Source organism: Mus caroli, unplaced genomic scaffold, assembly GCF_978045245.1.
Source record: "Mus caroli unplaced genomic scaffold, Mus_caroli_1 scaffold_15, whole genome shotgun sequence".
Taxonomy (NCBI): domain Eukaryota; kingdom Metazoa; phylum Chordata; class Mammalia; order Rodentia; family Muridae; genus Mus; species Mus caroli.
In genome coordinates, this window is record NW_028227270.1 from 46,692,900 (window position 1) to 46,719,514 (window position 26,615).

General features: G+C 41.6%; 1 protein-coding gene across 3 annotated transcripts in view; it reads right to left on the reverse strand.

Annotated features, from left to right (window-relative positions):
- The window catches only part of Erap1 (endoplasmic reticulum aminopeptidase 1), a 52,261-nt gene extending 26,416 nt beyond the window's left edge, over positions 1–25,845 (reverse strand). The window contains exons 1-2 of one of the 3 annotated variants that reach the window (XM_021180595.3): positions 25,741–25,845; positions 18,813–19,356 (exon numbers count right to left, since the gene is read on the reverse strand). In XM_021180595.3, the coding sequence (XP_021036254.1) occupies positions 18,813–19,303 (491 nt within the window). In that variant the 5' untranslated portion in view covers positions 19,304–19,356; positions 25,741–25,845. Of the gene's footprint in view, positions 1–18,812; positions 19,357–22,963; positions 23,066–25,696 lie in introns of those variants that run through there. The other 2 variants (XM_021180596.3, XM_085830947.1) reach the window with 2 other exon arrangements.
- Between the last annotated feature and the right edge of the window lie 770 nt (positions 25,846–26,615).

Here is a 26,615-nt window from a genome sequence, read left to right on the forward strand (position 1 = left end):
CTGGCCTCACAGAGATCTACTTGCCTTTGCTTCCCAAGTTCTGGAATCAATAGATATTTTTTAAAGTAAAGAGGGGCTATGGAGTTAGCTCAGCATACACACTTGAGTTCAAATCTTTAGCACCCACATGAAAAAGCTGTGTATGAAGACATGCAGTTGTAACCTTAGCCCTTAAGGAACAGAAATCAGCTTCCCAGAAATCACTGGCAATCCCATCTCTAATCAGTGAGCACTAACCAGGTTCAGTTGCTCAATAATTAAAGAATAAAAGAACAAAAGAGTTAAAGAAGAGGAATGCACACTAGGAAGTCATACTATTTTAACTTTGTGTACTTATGGGTGCATACACATGTATACACACACACTCATACAAATACAAAAGAAAAAAAAATCCTATAACAAAATCTCTTATGAAAAAAACAAAATACATAGAAAAATATGGACAGTAGACTAACAGCTTCAAGAAACAATGAACTCTAAATTGATTAGAAAATACTCAATGGAGGCCTTAAACAGCTTAAAGCTGCCTGATAAGACTGAGGTCAGGGAACTTAGTCTGTACAGGTCAGAGTGAGGACCACAGAGGCAGACAGCTTCTGGGACAGGCGGGAGCCACAGAGCCGCTGAGGCAGCACCCTTTTGGGGCCGCAGACATCCGGCACCCTCCCAGCTGGAGGACAGTGACCTGCCCTGCAGGGAGCGCCATCTTGGCTCCGGGACTCCGCCGAACTTAGTCTGTACAGGTCAGAGTGAGGACCACAGAGGCAGACAGCTTCTGGGACAGGCGGGAGCCACAGAGCCGCTGAGGCAGCACCCTTTTGGGGCCGCAGACTTCCGGCACCCTCCCAGCCAGAGGACAGTGACCTGCCCTGCAGAGAGCGCCATCTTGGCTCCGGGACTCCGCCGAGCTTAGTCTGTACAGGTCAGAGTGGGGACCACGGGGGCAGACGGCTTCTGGGACAGGCGGGAGCCACAGAGCTGCTGAGGCAGCACCCTTTTGGGGCCGCAGACATCCGGCACCCTTCCAGCCGGAGGACAGTGACCTGCCCTGCAGGGAGCGCCATCTTGGCTCCGGGACTCCTCCGAACTTAGTCTGTACAGGTTAGAGTGAGGACCACAGAGGCAGACAGCTTCTGGGACAGGCGGGAGCCACAGAGCCGCTGAGGCAGCACCCTTTTGGGGCCACAGACTTCCGGCACCCTCCCAGCCGGAGGACAGTGACCTGCCCTGCAGGGAGCGCCATCTTGGCTCCGGGACTCCGCCGAACTTAGGATGTACAGGTTAGAGTGAGGACCACAGAGGCAGACAGCTTCTGGGACAGGCGGGAGCCACAGAGCCGCTGAGGCAGCACCCTTTTGGGGCCACAGACATCCGGCACCCTCCCAGCTGGAGGACAGTGACCTGCCCTGCAGGGAGCGCCATCCACCGAACTTAGTCTGTACAGGTCAGAGTGAGGACCACAGAGGCAGACAGCTTCTGGGACAGGCGGGAGCCACAGAGCCGCTGAGGCAGCACCCTTTTGGGGCCACAGACATCCGGCACCCTCCTAGCTGGACGACAGTGGTCTGCCCTGCACAGGAGCCCTCTGCCTCAGGAGCAGGGAGCACATCTTGGATCCAGGACTCCACTGAACTTAGGAACTTAGTCTGCACAGCTGAGAGTGTGCACCACAGAAGCCTACAGCTTCTGTGACCTGCCAAAGCAACACAGCATCTGGGAAAGGTCCTGTTTTCCGCCTTCTTCTTCGGCCAGGAGGAGGTCCAAACGCCAGATATCTGTACACCTTCCCTTTAAGAGGAAAGCTTGTCAGCAGGGAGTGCTCTAACCACTGAAACTCAGAGGAGAGAGCCTGTCTCCCAGGTCTGCTGACAGAGGATACTCAGAATCACCAGAAGAACAACCTCTGAACAGAGACAACTATAACAACTCCAGAGATTACCAGATGGCGAGAGGTAAAGGTAAGAATCTTACTAACAGAAACCAAGACCACTCACCATCATCAGGACCCAGCACTCCCACTTCGCCCAGTCCAGGGCACCCCAACACACCTGAAAAACTAGACCTGGATTTAAAAGCATATCTCATGATGATGGTAGAGGACATCAAGAAGGACTTTAAAGAACTACAGGAGAACATGGCTAAAGAGTTACAAGTCCTTAAAGAAAAACAGGAAAACACAACCAAACTGGTAGAAGTCCTTAAAGAGAAACAGGAAAACACATCCAATCAGATGATGGAAATGAACAAAACCATACTACACCTAAAAAGAGAAGTAGACACAATAAAGAAAACCCAAAATGAGGCAACACTGGAGATAGAAACCCTAGGAAAGAAATCTGGAACCATAGATGCAAGCATCAGCAACAGAATACAAGAGATGGAAGAGAGAATCTCAGGTGCAGAAGATTCCATAGAGAACATCGGCACAACAATCAAGGAAAATGGAAAATGCAAAAAGATCCTAACTCAAAACATCCAAGAAATACAGGACACAATGAGAAGACCAAACCTACGGATAATAGGAGTGGATGAAAATGAAGATTTTCAACTCAAAGGACCAGCAAACATCTTCAACAAAATTATAGAAGAAAACTTCCCAAATCTAAAGAAAGAGATGCCCATGAACATACAAGAAGCCTACAGAACTCCAAATAGGCTGGACCAGAAAAGAAATACCTCCCGACACATAATAATCAGAACAACAAATGCACTAAATAAAGATAGAATACTAAAAGCAGTAAGAGAAAAAGGCCAAGTAACATATAAAGGCAAGCCTATCAGAATTACACCAGATTTTTCACCAGAGACTATGAAAGCCAGAAGATCCTGGACAGATGTTATACAGACATTAAAAGAACACAAATTCCAGCCCAGGCTACTATACCCAGCCAAACTCTCAATTAACATAGATGGAGAAACCAAAGTATTCCACGACAAAACCAAATTCACACATTATCTCTCCAGGAATCCAGCCCTTCAAAGGATAATAACAGAAAAAAAACAATACAAGGACAGGAACCACGCCCTAGAAACAACAAGAAGGTAATCCCTCAACAAACCGAAAAGAAGACAGCCACAAGAACAGAATGCCAACTTTAACAACAAAAATAACAGGAAACAACAATTACTTTTCCTTAATATCTCTTAATATCAATGGACTCAACTCCCCGATAAAAAGACATAGACTAACAAACTGGCTACACAATCAAGACCCAACATTTTGCTGCTTACAAGAAACTCATCTCAGAGAAAAAGATAGACACTACCTCAGAATGAAAGGCTGGAAAACAATTTTCCAAGCAAATGGTCTGAAGAAACAAGCTGGAGTAGCCATTCTAATATCAGATAAGATTGACTTCCAACCCAAAGTCATCAAAAAAGACAGGGAGGGGCACTTCATACTCATCAAAGGTAAAATCCTCCAAGAGGAACTATCAATCCTGAATATCTATGCTCCAAATACAAAGGCAGCCTCATTCATTAAAGAAACTTTAGTAAATCTCAAAGCACACATTGCACCTCATACAATAATAGTGGGAGACTTCAACACACCACTTTCACCAATGGACAGATCATGGAAACAGAAACTAAACAGGGACACAGTGAAACTAACAGAAGTTATGGATCAAATGGATCTGGCAGATATCTACAGAACATTTTACCCTAAAACAAAAGGATACACCTTCTTCTCAGCACCTCATGGTACCTTCTCCAAAATTGACCACGTAATTGGGCACAAAACAGGACTCAACAGATACAAAAACATTGAAATTGTCCCATGCATCCTATCAGATCACCATGGACTAAGGCTGATCATCAATAACAAAATAAATAATAGAAAGCCAACATTCACGTGGAAACTGAAAAACACTCTTCTCAATGATACCTTGGTCAAGGAAGGAATAAAGAAAGAAATCAAGGACTTTTTAGAGTTCAATGAAAATGAAGCCACAACATACCCAAACTTATGGGACGCAATGAAAGCATTTCTAAGAGGAAAACTCATAGCTCTGAGTGCCTCCAAAAAGAAACTAGAAAGAGCACACATTAGCAGCTTGACAACACACCTAAAAGCACTAGAACAAAAGGAAGCAAATTCACCCAAGAGGAGTAGACGGCAGGAAATAATCAAACTCAGGGGCGAAATCAATCAAGTGGAAACAAGAAGAACTATTCAAAGAATCAACCAATCAAGGAGCTGGTTCTTTGAAAAAATCAACAAGATAGATAAACCCTTAGCCAGACTAACTAGAGGGCACAGGGAAAGTATTCTAATTAACAAAATCAGAAATGAAAAAGGAGACATAACAACAGATCCTGAAGACATCCAAAACACCATCAGATCCTTCTACCAAAGGCTATACTCAACAAAACTGGAGAACCTGGATGAAATGGAGAAGTTCCTAGACAGATACCAGGTACCAAAGTTGAACCAAGATCAGGTTAATGATCTAAACAACCCTATATCCCCCAAAGAAATAGAAGCAGTCATTAATAGTCTCCCAACCAAAAAAAGCCCAGGACCAGATGGGTTTAGTGCAGAGTTCTATCAGACCTTCAAAGAAGATCTAATCCCAGTTCTTCACAAACTATTCCACAAAATAGAAACAGAAGGTACTCTACCCAACTCATTCTATGAAGCCACAATTACTCTGATACCTAAACCACAAAAAGACCCAACAAAGATAGAAAACTTCAGACCAATATCCCTTATGAATATTGATGCAAAAATCCTCAATAAAGTTCTTGCTAACCGAATCCAAGAACACATCAAAACAATCATCCATCCTGACCAAGTAGGTTTCATCCCAGGGATGCAGGGATGGTTCAATATACGGAAATCCATCAACGTAATCCAGTATATAAACAAACTCAAAGACAAAAACCACATGGTCATCTCGTTAGATGCAGAAAAAGCATTTGACAAGATCCAACACCCATTCATGATAAAAGTCTTGGAAAGATCAGGAATTCAAGGCCCATACCTAAACATGATAAAAGCAATCTACAGCAAACCAGTAGCCAACATCAAAGTAAATGGTGAGAAGCTTGAAGCAATCCCTCTAAAATCAGGGACTAGACAAGGCTGTCCACTTTCTCCATACCTATTCAACATTGTACTTGAAGTCCTAGCCAGAGCAATTTGACAACAAAAGGAGATCAAAGGGATACAAATTGGAAAAGATGAAGTCAAAATATCACTCTTTGCAGATGATATGATAGTATATATAAGTGACCCTAAAAATTCCACCAGAGAACTCCTAAGCCTGATAAACAGCTTCGGTGAAGTAGCTGGATATAAAATTAACTCAAACAAATCAATGGCCTTTCTCTACACAAAGAATAAACAGGCTGAGAAAGAAATTAGGGAAACAACACCCTTCTCAATAGTCACAAATAATATTAAATATCTTGGCGTGACTCTAACTAAGGAAGTGAAAGATCTGTATAATAAAAACTTCAAGTCTCTGAAGAAAGAAATTCTAGAAGATCTCAGAAGATGGAAAGATCTCCCATGCTCATGGATTGGCAGGATCAACATTGTAAAAATGGCTATCTTGCCAAAAGCAATCTACAGATTCAATGCAATCCCCATCAAAATTCCAAATCAATTCTTCAACGAATTAGAAAGTGCAATCTGCAAATTCATCTGGAATAACAAAAAACCTAGGATAGCAAAAACTCTTCTCAAGGATAAAAGAACCTCTGGTGGAATCACCATGCCGGACCTAAAGCTCTACTACAGAGCAATTGTGATAAAAACTGCATGGTACTGGTATAGTGACAGACAAATAGACCAATGGAATAGAATTGAAGACCCAGAAATGAACCCACACACCTACGGTCACTTGATCTTCGACAAGGGAGCTAAAAACATCCAGTGGAAGAAAGACAGCATTTTCAACAAATGGTGCTGGCACAACTGGTTGTTAACATGTAGAAGAATGCGAATCGATCCATTCCTATCTCCTTGTACTAAGGTCAAGTCTAAGTGGATCAAGGAACTTCACATAAAACCAGAGACACTGAAACTTATAGAGGAGAAAGTGAGGAAAAGCCTTGAAGATATGGGCACAGGGGAAAAATTCCTGAATAGAACAGTAATGGCTTGTGCTGTAAGATCGAGAATTGACAAGTGGGACCTCATGAAACTACAAAGCTTCTGCAAGGCCAAAGACACCATCAATAAGACAAAAAAAACACCAACAGATTGGGAAAGGATCTTCACCTATCCTAAATCAGACAAGGGACTAATATCCAATATATATAAAGAACTCAAGAAGGTGGACTCCAGAAAGTCAAATAACCCCATTAAAAAATGGGGCTCAGAACTGAACAAAGAATTCTCACCTGAGGAATACCGAATGGCAGAGAAGCACCTGAAAAAATGTTCAACATCCTTAATCATCAGGGAAATGCAAATCAAAACAACCCTGAGATTTCACCTCACACCAGTCAGAATGGCTAAGATCAAAAATTCAGGTGACAGCAGATGCTGGCGAGGATGTGGAGAAAGAGGAACACTTCTCCATTGTTGGTGGGATTGCAAGCTTGTACAACCACTCTGGAAATCAGTCTGGCGGTTCCTCAGAAAATTGGACATAGTACTACCGGAGGATCCAGCAATACCTCTTCTGGGCATATATCCAGAAGATGTCCCAACCGGTAAGAAGGACACATGCTCCACTATGTTCATAGCAGCCCTATTTATAATAGCCAGAAGCTGGAAAGAACCCAGATGTCCCTCAACAGAGGAATGGATACAGAAATTATGGTACATTTACACAATGGAGTACTACTCAGCTATTAAAAAGAATGCATTTTTGAAATTCCTAGCCAAATGGATGGACCTGGAGGGCATCATCTTGAGTGAGGTAACACAATCACAAAGGAACTCACACAATATGTATTCACTGATAAGTGGATATTAGCCCAAAACTTAGGATACCCAAGATATAAGATACAATTTGCTAAACGCATGAAACTCAAGAAGAATGAAGACCAAAATGTGGACACTGTGCCCCTTCTTAGAATTGGGAACAAAACACCCAGGGAAGGAGTTACAGAGATAAAGTTTGGAGCTGTGATGAAAGGATGGACCATCTAGAGACTGCCGTATCCAGGGATCCATCCCATAATCAGCTTCTAAACGCTGACACCATTGCATACACTAGCAAGATTTTGCTGAAAGGACCCAAAGATAGCTGTCTCTTGTGAGACTATGCAGGGGCCTAGCAAACACAGGAGTGGATGCTCACAGTCAGCTATTGGATGTATCACAGGGCTCCCAATGGAGAAGCTAGAGAAAGTACCCAAGGAGCTAAAGGGATCTGCAACCCTATAGTTGGAACAACATGATGAACTAACCAGTACCCCGGAGCTCTTGTCTCTAGCTGCATATGTATCGAAAGATGACCTAGTCGGCCATCACTGGAAAGAGAGGCCCATTGGACTTGCAAACTTTATATGCCCCAATATAGGGGAATGCCAGGGCCAAAAGAATGGGAATGGGAGGGTAGGGAAGTGGGGGGCGGTATGGGGGACTTTTGAGATAGCATTGGAAATGTAATTGAGGAAAATATGTAATAAAAAAAAAACAGTGAAAAAAAAAAAAAAAAAAAAAGAAAATACTCAATGGAGAGGCCCTTGGTCCTGTGAAAACTCTATGCCCCAGTGTAGGGGAATGCCAGGGCCAAGAAGCAGGAGTGGGTGGACTGGTGAACAGGGGGAGGAAGGAGGGAGTAGGGAAGGGGTTTTTCAGAGGGGAAACCAGGAAAGGGCATAACATCTGAAATGTAAGTAAAGAAAATATCTAATAAAAAAAATGAATGGTTCCACTTTTTTAACCATTAAATGAAGGAAAAATTTCACTCTGTTAATCCTACCTATACATGAGCATGGGAGATCTTTCCATCTTCTGATACCTTCTTCAGGGACTTGAAGTTCTTGTCATGTAGATCTTTCATTTGCTTGGTTAGAGTTACACCAGATATTTTATATTACTCATGGCTATTGTAAAAGGTGTTGTTTCCCTAATTTCTTTATTGGCTAATTTATCATTGAATAAAGGAGGACTACTGATTTCTTTGAGTTAATTTTGTATCCAGACACTTTGCTGAAGGTGTTTATCAGCTGTAGGAGTTCTCTGGTAGAATTTCTCTGGTCACTTATGTACACTATCATAATCATCCACAAATAGTGATATTTTTTTACTTCTTCCCTTCCAATTTGCATCCCTTGACATCCTTTATTTGTTTTATTACTCTGGCTAGATCTTCAAGTACTATATTAAATCAATATGGAAAGGGCAACCTTGTCTTGTCCCTGATTTTAGTGTTATTGCTTTAAGTTTCTCTCCATTTAATTTGATGTTGGCTATTGGCTTCCTGTATATTGCTTTGATTATGTTTAGGTATGTGCCTTGTATCCCTTATCTCTCTAATACTTTTAACATGAAAGGGGTGTTGGATTTTTCAAAAGCTTTTTCAGCATCTAATGATATTATCATGTGATTTTTTTTTCTTTCAGTTTATTTATGTGGCAGATTATATTGATGGATTTCCATATATTGAACCATCCCTGGGATGAAGCAAGTAAAAGTGGATTGAGGACCTGAACATATAATCAGATATACTAAATCTCATAGAAGAGAAAGTGGGAAATAACCTTGAACTCAATTGCTGCAGGAGACAATTTCCTAAAGAGATTACCAACGGCTCAGGCTCTAAGATCAACAATTGATAAACAGGACCTCTTAAATTGAAAAGCTTTCGTAAGGCAAAGGACACTGTCAACAGGACAAAACAGCAGCCTAAAGACGGAAAGGATTTTCACCAATCCTACTTCTGACAAAGGGCTAATTAATATCCAAATTTTTAAAAGAACTCAAGGAGATAGACATTAACAACCCAAATCAAAATTGGGGTACAAGTAGTGAATTGGCCTAATGCTACTTGAATTCTAATGTTAATAATGGGCTCTAAGACTGGTTGCCCTAGAAATGAGAGTTAGCATGTAAGAAGCTAAGTGACTCTGTTCCCAAGGTATTTATGGTTGGTAAATAAAGATGCCAAGAGCCAATAGTTGGGCAGAAGAGACAAAGGTGAGGTTTAGAGTCAGAGAGGAACCAGGAGGTGGTTGAAGAAGAGTACAGGAGGAGGAAGGAGAAGCCACCCTGTGTTAGAAGAAAAGAGAACTTGTCCCTGAGGGCTGCCCAATTGGAATTAAGAGCAGCTCAGATGAAACATCGTAATAACTCAGGGTTATTGATAGGAAAGTAGATCCTAACAACATGGAGATTAGTATCTGCCCAGTTCTTGTGTAGTGTAAGGCTTATTGTACATATAAAGGTTGTGTGTTTCTTTCATCCAGGAACTTAAATAGCAAAGATGGGGTAGAAACCTTGGAACAGAATTTAATAAATTTCTACAACAGGTACAGAGATAAACAGAGAATTCCCAACAGAGGACTCTCAAATGGCCAAAAAGCACTTAAAGAACTGTTCAAAGTCCTTAGTCATCAGGGAAATGCAAAACAAAACAACTCTGAGGTTCCACATTACACAAGTCAGAATAGCTAAGATCAAACACTTAAGAAATAGCACAGGCTAGAAAGGATGTAGAGACAAGGGGAATACTTCTTCATTGCTAGTGGAAGTGCAAACTTGTACAGACACTCTTTAATTCAACTTTTCTCAGAAAACTAGGTATAGTTCTACCTCTAGACCGAGCTATACCACTCATGGGGATATACTCAAAAGATGCTCCACCATCCCTTAAAGACACTTGCTCAATGATGTTTATAGCAGCTTTATTTGTTATAGCTAGAAACTGGAAAAACCTAGATGTTCCTCAACTAAAGAATGAATCAAGAAAATGTGGTACATCTACACAATGGAATACAATTCAGCTATTAAAAACAATGAACTAGAGACCAGTATGTGCAGGAGAGCGCACAGACTGCAGAAACAACACAGCTTTTGGGACAGGCCCCTTTTTGGGCCTTCATCTTCAGCTAGGAAGCAGATCTGAGCTCCAGACATCTGCACACCTTCCCCACCAGAGGAGAGGTGGCTGCCTGGGAGCAGGTGACAAAGCAATCTTGTATCCCAGATCCCTCAGAGACCAGTCTGTGCAGGAGAGCGCACAGACTGCAGAAGCAACATAGCTTCTGGGACAGGCCCCAGTTCAGGCCTTCATCTTCAGCCAGTAGGCAGATCTGAGCACCAGACCTCTGGGTACCTTCCCTGAAAGAGGAGAGCTTGTATGCAGAGAGTACTCTGACCACTGAGACTCAGGAGAGAGTTGGACTCCCAGGAGTGCTGCCAGAGGCTAACAGAATCACAGGAGGAACAAACTCGAGCCAGAGATAGCTATAACAACTAACGCTAGAGATTACCAGATGGCAAAAGGCAAACATAAGAATCTTACTAACAGGAACCAAGACCGACCACTCACCATCATCAGAACCCAGCACTCCCACCTCAGCCAGTCCTGGATACCCCAAAACACCCAAAAAGCAAGATTTGGATTTAAAATTGTATCTTATGATGCTGGTAGAGGATACTAAGAAAGAAATTAATAACTCAAAGAAATACAGGAGAACATGGCTAAACAGGTAGAAGTCTTTAAAGAGGAAGTACAAAAATCCCTTAAAGAATTACAGGAAAACACTGCTAAACAAGTAGAAGCCGTTAAAGAAGAAACACAAAAATGCCTTAAAGAATTACATGAAAGCACAACCAAACAGGTGATGGAAATGAACAAAACCATCCAAGATCTAAAAAGGAAAATAGAAACAAACAAACAAACAAACAAACAAACAAAAAAAAACCCAAAGGGAAACAACTCTGGAGATAGAAATCCTAAGAAAGAAATCAGGAACCATAGATGCCATCATCAGCAACAGAATACCAGAGATAGAAGAGAGAATCTCAGGTGCAGAAGATTCCATAGAGAACATGGACACAACAATCAAAGAAAATGCAAAATGCAAAAAGATCCTAACTCAAAACATCCAGGAAATCCAGGACACAATGAGAACACCAAACCTACAGATAATAGGAGTACATGAGAATGAAGATTTTCAACTTAAAGGGCCAGCAAATATCTTCAACAAAATTATAGAAGAAAACTTCCCTAAACTAGAGAGAGAGATGCCCATGAACATACAAGAAGCCTACAGAACTCCAAATAGACTGGACCAGAAAAGAAATTCCTCCTGACACATGATAATCAAAACAACAAATGCACTAAATAAAGATGGACTATTAAAAGCAATAAGGGAAAAAGGTCAAGTAACATGTAAAGGCAGGCATATTAGAATTATACCAGACTTCTCACCATAGATGGAGAAACCAAAGTATTCCATGACAAAACCAAATTCACACAATGTCTTTCCACGTACCCAGCCCTTCAAAGGATAATAAAGGGAAAACACCAACACAAGGACGGAAACTACAACCTAGAAAAACCAAGAAAGTAATCCTTCAACAAACCTAAAAGAAGATAGCCGCAAGAACAGAATCCCAACTTTAACAACAAAAATAACAGGAAGCAACAATTACTTTTCTATAATATCTCTTAATATCAATGGACTCAATTCCCCAATAAAAAGATATAGACTAATACAGACTGGCTACACAAACAGGACCCAACATTTTGCTTCTTACAGGAAACCCACCTCAAGGAAAAAGACAGACACTACCTCAGAGTAAAAGGCTGGAAAACAATTTTCCAAGCAAATGGTCCCAAGAATCAAGCTGGGGCAGTCATTCTAATATCGAATAAAAATGACTTCCAACCCAAAGTTATCTAAAAAGACAAGGAGGGGCACTTCATACTCATCAAAGGTAAAATCTACCAAGATGAACTCTCAATTCTGAATATCTATGCTCCAAATGCAAGGGCGTCCACATTCGTTAAAGAAACTTTAGTAAAGCTCAAAGCACACATTGCACCTCACACAATAATAGTGGGAAACTTCAACACCCCACTGTCATCAATGGACAGATACTGGAAACAGAAACTAAACAGAGACACATGGAAACTAATTGGACTTAACAGATATCTACAGAGCATTTTATCCTAAAACAAAAGGATATACCTTCTTCTCAGCACCTCATGGTACCTTCTCCAAAACTGACCATATAATCGGTCACAAAACAGGTCTCAACAGGTACAAAAATATTGTAATTATGCAATACATCCTATCAGATCACCACGGACTAAGGCTGATCTTCAATAACAGCATAAATAATAGAAAGCCAACATTCTTGTGGAAACTGAACAAAACTCTACTTAATGATACCTTGGTCAAGGAAGAAAGAAAGAAATTACAGACTTTATAGACTTTAATGAAAATGAAGCCACAACATACCCAAACTTGTGGGACACAATGAAAGCAATCCTAAGAGGAAAACTCATAGATAGCCCAGAGTGCCTGCAAAAAGAAACTAGAGAGAGCACACACTAGCAGCCTGACAGTACACCTAAAAGCTCTAGAACAAAAGGAAGCAAATTCACCCAAGAGGAGTAAATAGCAGGAAATACTCAAAGTTAGGGCTGAAATCAACCAAGTGGAAACAAAAAGAACTATTCAAAGAATCAACCAAACCAGGAGCTGGTTCTTTGAGAAAATCAACAACATAGATAAACCCTTAGCCAGACTAACTAGAGGGCACAGGGACAGTATCCTAATTAACAAAATCAGAAGTGAAAAAGGACACATAACAACAGAACCTGAGGAAATCCAAAACATCATCAGATCCTACTACAAAAGGCTATACTCAACAAAACTGGAAAAGCTGGATGAAATGGACAATTTTCTAGACAGATACCAGGTACCAAAGTTAAATCAGCATCAGATTAAGGATCTAAACAGTCCCATCTCCCCTATAGAAATAGAAGCAGTCATTAATAGTCTCCCAACCAAAAAAAGCCCAGGAACAGATGGGTTTGGGGCAGAGTTCTATCAGACCTTCAAAGAAGACCTAATTCTAACTCTCCTCAAACTATTCCACAAAATAGAAACAGAAGGTCTCTACCCAATTCATTCTATAAAGCCACAATTACTCTGATACCTAAGGCACACAAAGATCCAACAAAGAATGAGAACTTCAGACCAATTTCCCTTATGAATATCGATGCAAAAATACTCAATAAAATCCTTGCAAACCAAATCCAAGAACACATCAAAACCATCATCCATCATGACCAAATAGGCTTCATCCCAGGGATGCAGGGATGGTTTAATATACAGAAATCCATCAACGTAATCCACTATATAAACAAACTCAAAGACAAAAACCACATGATCATCTCGTTATATTCTGAGAAAGCATTTGACAAAATCCAACACCCACTTATGATAAGAGTCTTGGAAAGATCAGGAATTCAAGGCCCATACCTAAACATAATAAAAGCAATTAGTACTTCAATATAGTACTTAAAGTCAGAGCAATTCGACAACAAAAGGAGATAAAAGAGATACAAATTGGAAAGGAAGAAGTCAAAATATCACTCTTTGCAGATGATATGATAGTATATAGAAGTGACCCTAAAAATTCCACCAGAGAACTCCTAAACCTGATAAACAGCTTCAGTGCTGTAGTTGGATATAAAATTAACTCAAAGAAATCAATGGCCTTTCTCTACACAAAGGATAAAGGGGCTGAGAAAGAAATTAGAGAAACAACACCCTTCACAATAGTCACAAATAATGTAAAATACCTTGGTGTGACTCTAACTAAGGAAGTGAAAGATCTGTACAAGATCTTCAAGTCTCTGAAGAAAGAATTGAAGAAGATCTCAGAAGATGGAAAGATCTCCCATGCTCATGGGTTGGCAGGATTAATATAGTTAAAATGGCTATCTTGCCAAATACAATCTACAGATTCAATGCAATCCACATCAAAATTCCAACTCAATTCTTCACTGAGTTAGAGGGGGCAATTTGCAAATTCATCTAGAATAATAAAAAACCTAGGATAGCAAAAACTATTCTCAACAATAAAAGAACCTCTGGTGGAATCAACATGCCTGACTTTAATCTGTACTACAGAGCAATTGTGATTAAAAACTGCATGGTACTGGTACAGCAACAGACTTGTAGATCAATGGAATAGAATTGAAGACCCAGAAATGAATCCACACACCTATGGTCACTTGATCTTTGACAAGGGAGTTAAAACCATGCAGTGGAAAAATGACAACATTTTCAACAAATGGTGCTGACACAACTGGAGGTTATCATGTAGAAGAATGTGAACTGATCCATTCTTATCTCCTTGTACAAAGCTCAAGTCTAAGTGAATCAAAGACCTCCACATAAAACCAGAGACAATGAAATTTATAGAGGAGAAAGTGGGGAAAAGCCTCGAAGATATTTCCCCAGAAACAGAATTCCCAAGATATAATTTGCAAAACACAAGAAAATCATGAAAAAGAAAGACAAACGTGGTTGATACTTCATTCCTCCTTAGAATAGGGGACAAAATACCCATGGAAGGAGTTACAGAGACAAAGTTTGGAGCTGAGATGAAAGGATGGACCATCCAGAGACTGCCCCACCCGGGGATCCATCCCATAATCAGCTGCCAAACGCAGACACTATTGCATATGCCAGCAAGATTTTGCTGAAAGGACCCTGATATATCTGTCTCTTGTGAGGCTATGTCAGTGCCTGGCAAATACAGAAGTGGATGCTCATTGTTATCTATTGGATGGAACACAGGGCCCCCAATGGAGGAGCTAAAGAAAGTACCCAAGGAGCTGAAGGGGTCTGCAACCCTATAGGTGGAACAACAATATTAACTATCTAGTACCCCCAGAGCTCATGTCTCTAGCTGCATATGTAGCAAAAGATGGCCTAGTCTGCCATCATTGAGAAGAGAGGCCCTTTGGTCTTGCAAATGTTATATGCCCCAGTACAGGGGAACGCCAGGGGCCAAGACATGGGAGTGGGTGGATAGGGGAGCAGGAGAGGGAAGGGTATAGGGGACTTTCGGGATAGCATTTGAAATGTAAATGAAGAAAATATCTATTTAAAAAAAGTGAACTTCGCAGGTAACTGGATAAAACTTGAGAATATCATTCTGATTGAGGTAATCCAGCTCCAAAAGGACATGCATGGTATATGTTCACTTATAAGTGGATATTAGACATAAAATATAGGATACCCACACTACACTCCACAGACCCAAAGAACCTTAAACAAGAAGGAGGACCCAAATCAGGAAGCTTGACTCTCACTTAGAAGGGGTAATAAAATGGTCATAAGAGGCAGATGTAGGGAGGGAACTGGGTGGGAAAGGGAATGAGGAGGGGAATGGGGGGATTCAGGATCAGGTGTGGGGAAGGACAGAAGAAATTGTCAGATGACCATGAGAATAAATGGAAATCTCCAACTGACAGAGGTGGTGGATAGGGGGCATCTCCATGGCATGACAGAGACTGGGGATACAGGATGCCCAAAAATCAATGAGAGTGACTTTAGCTGTTGAATAGGCCACCTCCTATAGCCAAGCAGGAACCCTAATGGAGCAACAGGGACACCAACCCTCTCACAAAACTTTCAATCCAAAATTTATCCTGTCTACAAAAATGCAGGGCGGGGGTTAGGGGATGAGGTGGATTGAGCAGAGACTGAGGGAATGGCCAACCAAGACCGGCCCAACTTGAGACTCATCCTATGGCACTATTAATGATAGTTTTGCTTGTAGACAGGAGTCTGACATGGCTGTCCTCTGAGAGCTTCCACCCAGTAGCTGACTCTGACAGTTACAGACACTCAGAGCCAAACAGTAGATGGAGCTTGGGGACTCTTATGGAAAAATAGGAGAAAACATTGTGGGCTCCAAAGTGGGTAGAAACTCCACAGGAAGACCAATAGAGTCAAGTGACCTGGACACTTCAGCTCTCAGAGACTGAACCACCAACCAAAGAGCATACACAGGCTGGACCTAGGCCTCTCAGAAATATGTAGCAGATATGCAGCTTGGTCTTCATGTGAGTCCTCTTGCCTTTCTGTGGGATATGTTGTTCTAGCTGCGCTTCCTTTAGAACAAGATAAGTATAGCTCTCCAGAGATATGATGTGCCAGGATGTTGGAAGAATTGGAGGGGGGCAGGTAGGGAGGTGGCTCCACCTTCTCAGAGGAAAATGGGAGGGGGTATGGGAAGGAAGCACTGTGGGTAGGGGTGACTGGGAAAGGGATAGTGAATGGGATATAAATTGAATAAGTAAAATAAAAACAAATGAGAAATGAGGGAGATATTTTTAGCCTTTTGCTCTTAAAAGATTCCTTTAGTCAGAAGAAAACTTTGAGGGTTTTCAAAATGCTGTAGGGTCTGACTTACTGGCTTTACTTCTAGATATTCATTCTAATGAATATTTATTTACATTATTTTTAATGGTATTTTTTAAGCTTTTGATATTATAAAGTTGAGTCAAGTTAATTTCCATCTATTAGATATTAAATAAACATTTCAATAAAATCACTGATATGATGCATGATGATAAAAAATGTATTAAAAGCTTGCTTCTAAAGCATAAAATATGAGTTTACTCATATATAATAACTATATATATATATGTATATATATATATATAGTATATAATACTTGCATATCCAGGAATAAGTCTACAAAGATATCCCCTGGGGGCTATAAATTCTTCTTGAAATAATCTGACTTTGATTTTTGATCTTACCAAAGCAATATGAAATCAGTATCATCTACAAAGAAAATTTGATATTCAAATTTAGCATAAGATCTCCTCAAACAGGCCAGCTGTGGTAGTGCACATTTATTTTCACATTTATGAAGCCAAGGCTCATGAATATCGTGAGTTCAAGTCCAGCCTAGGTACAAAGTGAGATCCTGCCTCAACAAAATAAAGTAATAAAAATAAAAAATAAATAGAGAAATTCCTAATTTAAGGACTGTAGAGATGGGTGGCTCAATGGTTAAGAGCACTGGTTGCTCTTCCAGGGGACTTGGGTCCGACTCCTAGCACCCACATAACAGCTAAACAACCATCTCTAACTCCAGCCCTAAGAGATTCAATGCTGTTTTCTGGCCTCTTTGGGCACAGGGCACACAAGTGGTATACATACATATATGCAGGCAAAAACACTCCTAAACATAAAAAATAAAAATATAAACTACTATTAAAAAACTCCACAGATAGCCGGGCGTGGTGGCGCACGCCTTTAATCCCAGCACTCGGGAGGCAGAGGCAGGCGGATTTCTGAGTTCGAGGCCAGCCTGGTCTACAAAGTGAGTTCCAGGACAGCCAGGGCTATACAGAGAAACCCTGTCTCAAAAAAAAAAAAAAAAAAAAAAAAAAAAGAAAAGAAAACCTCATGAAAAAAAAAAAAAAAAAAAACTCCACAGAGTATCATGAAGCTGGTCTTGCCTAGCTGCCTTGTGAAGTATGTGTCATAGGTTTTTCAGGTTAGAGTCCATGGCTCTTGAGATACAGTGTGACTTTCAGTTTCTGAAAAACATAAGCAGTCTCTCAGGTAGTGAAGTAGTCACGCTGCTTTGTGTTTTTCTGTATATTCCTTAGAAGTCAAGGAAACGTGAAAGTTTGAGAGGACAATTGGTCTTAAACATTAATCTTATGGATACCTGTATAGCTTGCAAACTGAGGGGGTCCCTTCAGGTATCCTGGCAGGGATTTGAACCCCACAAAGAGTTAAGAATGAAAAGACAGTGAAGACTGATTTTATCAGCCTGAATCAGATTCAGGGGAGTCTAGTAACAGGTGGTTCATTCCCAATGTTAAGTGTAAGCCCAGTATAATTTGGAAATAGTTTCCCAGTGTATGTTTCCATATCCAGGGAAACATAATTACATTGAAACTCAACTCAGGATACACGTTGTTTCTTCCAAGATGTTCTCTAGAGATGCAATACTTTTACTAGCTTAAGAGCCTATGGGTCTGTCCTGTTTTCCGGATAGTGTAAAGAAAATTTCAGCTATTAGCCACCTCTGGTCCTGGTTGTAGGACCTTGACATGGCCTGGCCCAAGAGATAAAAGAACAGGGTTGTCGTCTTTCCCATTAGAAAGACAATCTGGTGTCTAATATTCTTGCTTTCCCTGGAGATCTGTGGGCTCAGGGACCTTTCTGCTGTGCTTCCAACAGCAACTATCAATGTATCCTGGCAACGACAGCTACAAGCTAGTACAGACCTCTGCCAACGAAATAAAGCTAAACTGAGGATACTCAACTGGGCCTCAAGCAACATGACTGGTATTTGGATTTGGAAGTTTGTATTTTGGACACACAAAATGCAGGGAGGATTATTGGGGACCAGGAGATAAACGAGCCAGGATGTAGCTCTTCATCAAGGACTGTGAAGGATGAACAGCTACAACCAGAGTCTAGGGAAAAGCAAGGAAGGGCTGCCCTCAGAGTCAGAGGAAACACAGGCCTATCACAGCTTGATTTCAAAATTCTAGCTTTCCAAAGCTAGGAGAAAAATCAAGACTATTCTAAGGGACCTAGTTTGTGGCACCTGTTACAGGAGTCCCAGGAAACTAATGCATACACCAAAGAATTGAGATATATTTTATAGCTCAGAAATACAATTATGTGAGCAAATAGATATCTACTCTCCTAGAGCTGAAAAGAAGAAAATTGAATCTAAAAAATAAGGCAAAAAAAAAAAGGGAGAAGATTTAATCATTTTTAACACTATAAAGATGATAATATGAACAAAATTCAGCCAGAAATGAGTTTTCAAGGAACCGCATCTAAATAATACATTTACTGTGGGCACACTTGAAGCTGAAAATACCCATTACCTCATTTCCCCTTCCTGTGTCCTGTAGGTGCTCTTATAGAATCCATGGAAACTCTCAGACAGGTTGGCAGCATAGTCGATGATAACTGTGTACAGGGACCCAGCAAGAAGCGGCTGGGCAGCCAGCAGTGCAACTTGCTCATGAGCAGGATATTCCAGGACCTTCAGTGGTTCTTCAGACAGCATCTCTCCAGCTCCTCTTCTGAGGGTGGCCTTCGATATTTGCAGCTGGTGACTATGCATAATAATGGTGCTGGTGGGCTGGCTAGCTGTGATTTCTACTTCTGTTTTTCCCCAGAAAGTCAGAGTGCTGAGGTTTGCATGGATCATGAGATCATAATGAATTGGGGTCATATACTCAGGAAGTCGCATATTATTCCAAGGGAATGGGTCTCCATTACTAGCTTTGGGAGATGCTGTATCGCTGTTCTGACACCAAGAAGGAAATGACACAGATAAAAGTGTCAATACTAGGGGAAGAAGAGAGGGCATGCTTGCAAGTGGCTATTTGAGGAGCAGAGACACTATCTTCTTGCTCAGATTACCTACAGGCACAATAAAAACAAAATACAGAAAAGCAAATATAATAGTCAGTAATATTCAATGTTGTTATGACAGCATGTCAAAATGCATCATCAGACACAGATAAAATGTTCCAAAAGTTTCAGATATTTAAAATCACCTTCTGTTTGCCATTTGGGATCTCTCTTCATTCTTTTTATTTTTACTGAGACGACCTCAACTGTGTATATCTGGGTAGCCTAAAACTTGCTACATAAACTAGGCTGCCCTTCAACTTGTAGTTGTTCTGCCTCTGTCTCTTCGTACTGGAACTGCAGACACAACTGACTTCAGACCCAGAAGGAAGAATCATTTGATTTTCAACTTTTAACTCGATTTTAGTTAAACTAAGATACTAGAACCAAATAATAAAGTAATAGGACGAAGTCTACCAAAAAAAGAGGAAATACTAGAGTAGCTCAATAAGTGGACATTTGGGAATAAAACAGGCAAGGGTGGTCAGGCAGAACTACAGCACAGTATGATCAAGGTATCACTGTTCATACACATTCAATCTCAGGATTGTGCTCTACTGCCCTAAGGTCAGAAGCTGGCTCTGCTGCAGTCATTTCTATAATGATGCCCACTCTCCCTACAAGAGCTTCACCAGCTTGAAGTTCACTTGTCTGAACTGAAATGAGGTGTCCACAACACTAAGTAGGTAAAAATAAACAGCAAGAATCTAGACTGTTCAGCTTCTGCAGTGGGAGACAGGATTGCATCCTAGCAATCCTTAGATGATAGAGAGGATATTGATCATTTATGTATAAACAGAAATCACAGCATAGAGTAGTGGATTGCTTTAATAACAACAACAATAATAGCTTAGTATTGGTATTGGGAAGAATAGAGCCATTTGCAAAGCAAAAGAGTAAGTCTAGCTGCAGTGACTCTAGGGTGCAAGGCCAGCACCTGATAATAGCCCAGAAGGACATGTCAGATTTGGAAAGACGCATGAAATTAAGTGCTGCATGTGAGGTGGGCAGGTCAGGAGCCCACTACTTTTGGAAGACAGAACATAGAGAAAGTTGAACATTGAGTCCGTCTCCCATCCAAGTACTTAGATTCCTAGATCAGATGAAATCAGGTGAGTTAAGGGTGATACAGCCATAGACTGGGCAATTCATATGGAATGAAGGGTATTCCAGAGAGACTTGTGAGGAAACGAGTATCCTCAAGGGAACGTATATGACAGCCGACTAGAAGTAATGCCACATTTTTTGCTGTACGACAAAGGCCACGGAATATAAAGAATATGTGAACTTTATAAGTGTTTGAAATCTCTCCTCTAGAATCAAGCATAGTTTTTTATCTTGCACAAACCCATTTCTATCAGTTTTCCAAGAAAGGTCCTAACAGAAGAGCTTGAGAGAACAGTTCTAATTCTCTCAGACCCCTCTGGCTGCTAGACATTTGAACTCAATTAGAAACGTGGATCCCTAAAACTGATCATGTCCCATGGGAATTTTCATTCTAAGATACAAAGGTTCTTAGATCTGGCTGCATATTTACATCAACCACAAAAGAGTTTTATAGTGTTAAAAATGACGAAATCTCCTTTGCTTTTTTCAATCTCATGGCTTTTTTCATTTGCCTTTCTGTCCTCAAGCTCTAGTAGAGTAACCACCTATTTGCTTATATAGTTATGATTTCTGAGCTATAAGTATTTTAATTATATGAGCTGCAAATTTATATCATCACATCTATTACTTTCCACTAAAATAAAAGTTAAAAATTTAAAGTCAAGTGATGCTTTGTAGTGGGTCTGAGGAGTGATACTAGCTAGATATGCTTGTATCTTCAGGACTCAGGACAGAGTCAGGAAGATAACTGCCAGGTGAAGGCCAGCCTAGTTTATGTAGCATGTTAAAACATGCTACCCAGGGGTACATAGTGAGGTTGTCTCAGGAAACAAAAAGAATAAAGAGTGCTCTCAATAGCACAAGGAAGGGAATTTTAAATATTTACTACTTTTGGAAGATTCTTGTCTGTATGTATTAATGCTGGATAGAGACATTATGATGTATGTAACTGTATGTATGACCCTTTCCAGTATTGACAATAATTAAATAGGGTCTATAGTGATGTGTTCTAATAAACAACCAAACAACCTAAACAATAACAACAACAACAAAACAACAGCAAACTTTCCAGGGATTTTATTGGCAAGCCAGGGTAGTAAGCTTCCAAATTCAGGCTCTATCCTTTAATAGCTGGATGTCAGGACACTACCACAGTAGTTGATGAGTTGTCCTTCACCACTCATTTTCCATTTTTTTTTCCCTTCGGTTTTTCGAGACAGGGTTTCTCTGTATAGCCCTGGCTGTCCTGGAACTTACTCTATAGACCAGGCTAGTCTTGAACTCAGAAATCCGCCTGCCTCTGCCTTCCAAGTGCTGGGATTAAAGGCATGTGCCTCCATTGCCTGGCTTCATTTTCCATTCTTAACCCCACCTCTCAAACTCAAGAGTTAAAATCCATCTACAACCTTGTCACTAGTTGTTGTCACTATATCTAGTAGTTCAACAGAAAGGGTTCCCTATAACATCTATGTGGAGACTGCAACCCAATTCCAAAGATAGCACCCAAATGAAAAGGGCATATAGTGTGAACAGACAAAATAGTGGGTTTTGGTTTACTTTTTTAAAAATCTAAAACCATTTGAAAGATAACTCCAGATTTTTTGAAGAACTGGCACGACTTAAAGTAAAATTCAGCTTAGATGAATTTAATATAGCATAAAACCCCTGCCCCTATCTTCTCAGGCACAATGTCAATGCAGGAACAAAATGATGGATTTTCTTGAAGGTGGACAGACAGAGAAAACGGAAGTGACAGTCTGCTTTCATCTTGGTCCAAGACAGAAGAAAGTGATGTGAATGTGGCAAGTTCAAACAGGCAAGCTACTCTATAAGTCCCTGGCACTCTCCAGAAGCTCAGAAAATACAAAAGCTGCAAGTGTTTTTGAGTTGACAGGCTCATGAGCAGCTGGTGTGGTAAGGCCTCATACTGAGAACTTAGTACAAATGAGCTTATAATGGGACTAGGGAGAATTTACCTGTGTTTGAAGGCTTCAATAAAGGAAACCAAACTAGGGTATGCTACAGACATAACAAATGCCAGTGCTTATCTATGAAAAGTCAGTGAATAGATGAGGCAATCTCACAGAAGTACTTGGTCTTTCCTAAAAAGTAAATTATCAAGCCAGGCATGGTGGCACACACCTTTAATCCCAACACTTGTGAGGCAGAGGCAGGCGGATTTCTGAGTTCAAGGCCAGCCTGGTCTACAGAGTGAGTTCCGGGACAGCCAGGGCTATACAGAGAAACCCTGTCTTGAAAAAACAAAACAAAAACAAAAAACTAAATTATCTGCCTTATATTTGTACCTAATCTAAGGGAATAAATTTAAAATTATCAATAGCCATTAAATGCCACTGAATTATGTGTTCTGTTGAATCCAGGACAGATTTATCTTGAAACTTATGACATTTTAGTGGACTAATTTTTTCTCACTTGTCTTCTTCTCTTTCCTAACATAGCTTCCCAAAGGAAGCTGTGTCCTTTGATCTGGTGATCCACAGGCACTCACTGGATGTTGGAACTGAGTCACTGAGATGAAGATTCTTCATCACCGGACTGAAAAACATCACCAAAGTAGTCTTCCAAGGCTCCTCTTCCCCCTAGACTGCTGAGTCAGGAAATCAGGTTCTCTATCCCCATCCCTCACCCCCAACCCCAAGTCTGGGAACCAAGGCTCTATCCACGCACCCCATCTACAACCCATGCCTAATATACATTTTGGGTTTGGCTGTTCTCAAAATGAACATGGCAAGTTTTTCTCCATCTGCATCTCTTTCCAGGATTCCCTCCCCTCAATACTTTTCTCCTATCTTTCAAGGTTCAATTCCAATAAGGCATCCATAAGAATCCTTCCTGGATTGTATAATGCACAATTAAAGACATTTTAAAGGAAAAAAAAAAAAGAATCCTTCCTGGAATATTCCAGACACAAGAAACCACTTCTTTGACCTTTCCCAGTACTTTCTGTGTCCCCTTCATGGCATTTTCCTAGCCCTGCTTCATAATGCTCGCATTAGTGCATTTATACCTGCACTTTTGCACTGGAGACTGCTGGAAAGCAATAATGCAATGGTCTTTAGATTCCACAGCACCTACATGAGAGGGGCTTGATAAAACTCAGTGCAGTGAGAGGTATTTCACTGTTAAAATTCTTTGGCTAATCCCAACCAATCTTAGGTCATGTTCTAGTATATTTAGCTCTGGTGTTACAATAAAGAATTGAAAGCAAAAAGCAGGAAAGTCTAGGGATAAGTTTGCAAGGGAGTGGGACTACTCTGTACTTAGGATGAGCTGGAAGTTGGGGTAGGAGAGAGAACAGTTATTAAGAAAGACTACAAGTATGTCTAGAATGAATATCAAATAGGGATCAGTGTCTTTTATTGAACTAGAAAAGCCTAGAAGTACAATTGTTAAATATTAAAACTTGACAATAGCTCTGCCATATTACCTCAACCTTCATTTTGTAGCTCTTAACCTTAACTTGACCTATTGTTCCTTGCCCTGGCAAAACCAATTTGTTATTGTGCTGTGTCAGGAGCCTCATGGACTTTAGAGATCCCCTAGCCTAGATAGCCTAACACTGCAAAGGTTGTAAGTGCACCTGTTTGGTTTTTCCCATATAAAAACTGCTTCTGGGGACTGTCTGAAGTCACAGTTCTGGATCCTGACTCCTCGCTGAATCCTTTAGTAAAATCAGCCTTGGAGTGTGCACTCAATAAACCATCCATACCTGAATGGAACTGGTGTCTCAGTGGTACCTGGAACACAGTAACTTTAAAAGGAAGAAAGAATTGTGGGCTCATTTATTAACATGTTTAACTTGGATGTCTGAAAGAAGACTCCCAAATAATTTCTAGGAGGACTCTTAGCACAGATATAATGTCATACCACTCCAGGCTTTGTTTTAAGTTTAAGAACGTTGTAAAATACTTTCCTTATTCATGTGATGAAGCTGAAGTTATCCACGGTTAAGTTAGGCTCTATCACCTAACTTAGCTCAAGCCAGAGAGTCTGCTGCCATTTTAGAAATCTTACTTAAGCTGTATGTGGAGATTCTGACTCCTCATGGTCCTCAGGGAAGTTAAAGGTAAATCTTTGGATGATTTCCCACTTGTATTAGGACTGAATGTAAAACAATCTCAGCAACACATAAGCTTTCAAACAGCCCCCAGGATAATCCAAACTTCTGTTAACATGCACTGAAAATGGCTCATCACTTCTGACAAATTATGTCAATGCAGAGTTAAAAGTATGTAAATAGACTAGAATTTTCCTCTTGGGGCCACCTTAAAAAGCTGCTGATCCAAGGTACATTTTCAAATCTGATCAGGAAAGGGGTGGAGGTGGGAGTTTTGACAACCATGGCCAATTTTTAAAAGTTTTTAAATTATTGACCATATACGGAGCTGACAGGAATTCTGGCTTTCTAAAGAAAACACAGTATGTCTTTCCAAACCCGGGTTACCCAAAGAACCGTCAACAAAAGTTTAAACAAAGTGTGTTCTCTTAGTCCTTCCCTTCCTCTTAGGAAATTAACCATTCTAGCAACATAACAGAAAAGGCACTCATTTTGCACAAACAAGTTCAAATAAAGCTTTCTCTATAATGGCTTCCTGTAGCCTTGGGGGCGGGATCCAGATAGTGATCAGGAGCGGAAGAGGGAGGGACAGGGGAGAGGGGGGAGGGACAGGGGAGAGGGGGGAGGGACGGGGGAGAGGGGGGAGGGACGGGGGAGAGGGGGGAGGGACGGGGGAGAGGGGGGAGGGACGGGGGAGAGGGGGGAGGGACCGGGTTGGGAGTGGGGCCCGGTTTGCAGGGAGTACAGGCGCAAGAGAGGGAGCCTTCCGGGAGCTCTGTGCCCTCCCCAGCGCTTCTTGGCTTTCTCTGGGAATACTCTCAAGGTGTTCTCCACAGGCCGCTCCCTAGGTCCGCCCAGTCCTCCCTGGTCGCCATTAGGCTTTAGTGGGATGGACCGCTGGCCAGTCTCCAGCAGCTAGGCGGATCGTGGTCAGCTCCTGACAGTGACTCACTCCAGCCAGCGAGTACTCCGGCCCGGCAGCCTCGGCTTTCTCCAGGCCGCCGACCGGGCCGGGCCGGGCTGGGCGGGCCAGCGGCGCCCTGCCGGGGCTTCACGCCCGGACTCCTGCTCCCGATCCTCCGCGCCCGTCCTGCGCACTCGAACCCGGGCCTCCACCGGGGTCGGTTAGCCAGAGCCCACCCTCAGCTGCCCACAGCCCAGTACCGTGCGGGCCCAGTCCTCCACCGGGCCAGGCCGAGACTCCTCACCTTCATCACAGCCGCCAGTCTGGCCGCCCGGGACCGAAAGTGAAAGCGAAGGTGGCCGGGTAGAGCACGTGGGGCTGAGGGTGAGGTGAACCTGCTAAGGCGCTAAAAGAGAGCAAGCCTAAGGGATCTAGCCAGGACTTCCGGGACTCAAAGTTAGAGACCCTGATAGGGAATGAATTCTCCAGGACTGGCAGAGCACCAGGCAGGGAGGCGCACCCATCGGAACGTGGACTTTTTTCTCCTCCACGTCTCGTGGTGTATATGTTTTGTTTGCTAACTTCATTAACGGAAGAAATACAGCAATGTGCAAAGGTAGGGCTCAAAATTGCATTCAGATTGCCCTGGCCTGCCAACTTGGACGGACACCTATTAGATGCAGATGTTTTCATCTGAGAGTCCTGCCACACCCCCAAAAGATTCAACCCGGGAAGTCAAATTCTGAGTGCTCTTAGGTACCTTATATGCTGGGGGGGAACGGGGGATTAGAGGTGGCCCCCAGAACTTCCCTACCCCTAATAAGGAAAAGACGCTACACTACAGAGGATTGCTATTTATTTATTTTTGGTTTTTCAACACAGGATTTCTCTGTGCAGCCCTAGCTGTCTTGAAACAGCCCTAGCTGTAGATCAGTCTGACCTCGTACTCGCCGATCCGCCTGGAGTGCTGGGATCAAAGGTGTGTGCTACCGCTGCCAGGCAAGGTTAGATGGCTTAGTGGTTAAGAACCCGCTGCTCTTTCAGAGTTCATTTGTTCAATTCCCAAGAAACTTTAGGGTGGCTCACGACCATCTAGAAAGGAATCTGATGCCCTCTTCTGGCAGGTAGGTGAACATGCAGCACTCCTACATTTAAATAAATAAATAAATTTAAAGCCAG